General features: G+C 67.3%; 1 protein-coding gene across 1 annotated transcript in view; it reads right to left on the bottom strand.

The window, feature by feature from the left end:
* The window catches only part of DES (desmin), a 13,036-nt gene that overhangs the window by 7,725 nt on the left and 3,704 nt on the right, over positions 1–1,607 (bottom strand). Inside the window, exon 2 of the mRNA XM_009328253.1 lies at positions 1,137–1,605. Within this exon, the coding sequence (XP_009326528.1) occupies positions 1,137–1,605 (469 nt within the window). The remainder of the gene's footprint in view (positions 1–1,136; positions 1,606–1,607) is intronic.

Genomic DNA, 1,607 nt, shown 5'->3' with positions numbered 1-1,607 from the left:
CCCCCAGCCTCCCAGCATCACTGGCTCTGCCGCACCGGCACCCCAGCACCGGCCCTCTGGGGCAGAGGCTGGGGCTGCAAGGGGGAGGCAGCAGGCTGTGTCACCCCCAGGAAATGGGGACTCAGTGTCCCCGGGGTACAGAGGCCAGGAGGGAAGGTGCAGACCAGCATCAAAACAAGCAGCTCCCACTGAGCATCCACCCCTGCTGCCAGGTGCCCCCATGCTGGTTGGTCTCTGGGGGGTCACTCAGCCCGACCACCCCTGTGGCTATTCCCCCTCAGCCCCGGCCCCCTTCCCGGCACCAGCCAGGCCCACAGCATCCTTGAGGGGTCCCTGCTGCTCCCAGGGCACGGTGGACACCCACAGCAGACCTGGAGCATCCCTGGCCTGTGGAAGTGCGTCTGCTTCCTCCTCTCCCTCCTTTGCCTCCAGAGCTGGCAGACCACCCCCCGGGTCATCCTCCCCCTGGCTTCCGCCTGCCTGGCTGGCTCTGTCTGTCCATCCCGGTGCACCCGTGGGCTGGCCTTCCCTCCCCGGTGTGAGTGGGGATGGGGACCCCGGGAGGGGGCACTCCAATCCCTCAGCCCTGGGGGTCCCGTGGCATCACAGCCCAGCCTTGGCCCTGCTGCAAGGGAGGGTGCAGGGGACACCCCTGCTGCCGGAGCCGTCCTGCCTACTGGGTACTGCCTGGACACCTGGCGAGGGCTGGCAGCGGCCATCCGGAGTGCCCTGCTGAGATGCCCAGGCAGCGGGCACCTCCCTCGCCCTGCCCCACACTGCTGGGCCAGCTCCCCCCTGCCTGCCCCACACCGTGGGTCAGGGAGCACCCAGCACTGGTGTAGTGGGTTGCGGGTGCCCTTCTCCCTCCCAAAACTTGCAGCCACCATGCCAGGACCTGGTGCCCTGCAAAGTGCCCTGCAGGCTGGTGCGGCCAGTGAGAGGTACAGCTGAGAGAGGTGCTCTCCCACCCTGGGGGATGGCGTGAGGGGGACGGAGGAGCGGGGCTCCGACCATGGGGCACAAGGATGGCAGTGAGCACCCAAGGGGCTGCCAGGGTGAGCTCTGCCACTGCCCATCCCTAGGGATGGAGATGCAGGGATGGATGCCCACAGGGACATGCCAGGGCCCCTCCTCACCTCTGTTTGAGCTTCTGCAGGTCATCAAGCAGGTTGTCACGCTCGACTTCAACACGAGCCCGCTGGCTGGTGAGCAGGTCCACCTGGCGCCGGAGCTCCCGCAGCTCCTCCTCGTACATCTCAGCCACGCGGGTGGGCTCCTTGCCCCTCAGGCGGTTCACCTCGGCCACCATGAGGGCATTCTGCTGCTCCAAGAAGCGCACCTTCTCGATGTAGTTGGCGAAGCGGTCATTGAGCTCCTGCAGCTCCACCTTCTCGTTAGTGCGGGTCTGGAGGAACTCCTGGTTCATGGCGTCGGCCAGGCTGAAGTCCAGCAGCTCACCGGCACCTTGGTAGGCACTTTGGTAGGAGCGCAGGGGGGTCACGCGGGTGGCATGGAAGCTGGACAGGCTGGGGAGAGCCGAGGTGCGGGACACCTGGTAGACACGGGAGGGGACAGAGCTGCCGCTGCTGCCCCTGCCCCCGCAGGAG

The sequence above is a fragment of the Pygoscelis adeliae genome, unplaced genomic scaffold, assembly GCF_000699105.1.
Source record: "Pygoscelis adeliae isolate BGI_AS28 unplaced genomic scaffold, ASM69910v1 Scaffold577, whole genome shotgun sequence".
NCBI lineage: Eukaryota > Metazoa > Chordata > Aves > Sphenisciformes > Spheniscidae > Pygoscelis > Pygoscelis adeliae.
The sequence above is the reverse complement of the archived record's forward strand: the minus strand, read 5'-3'. Positions and strand labels throughout refer to the sequence as shown.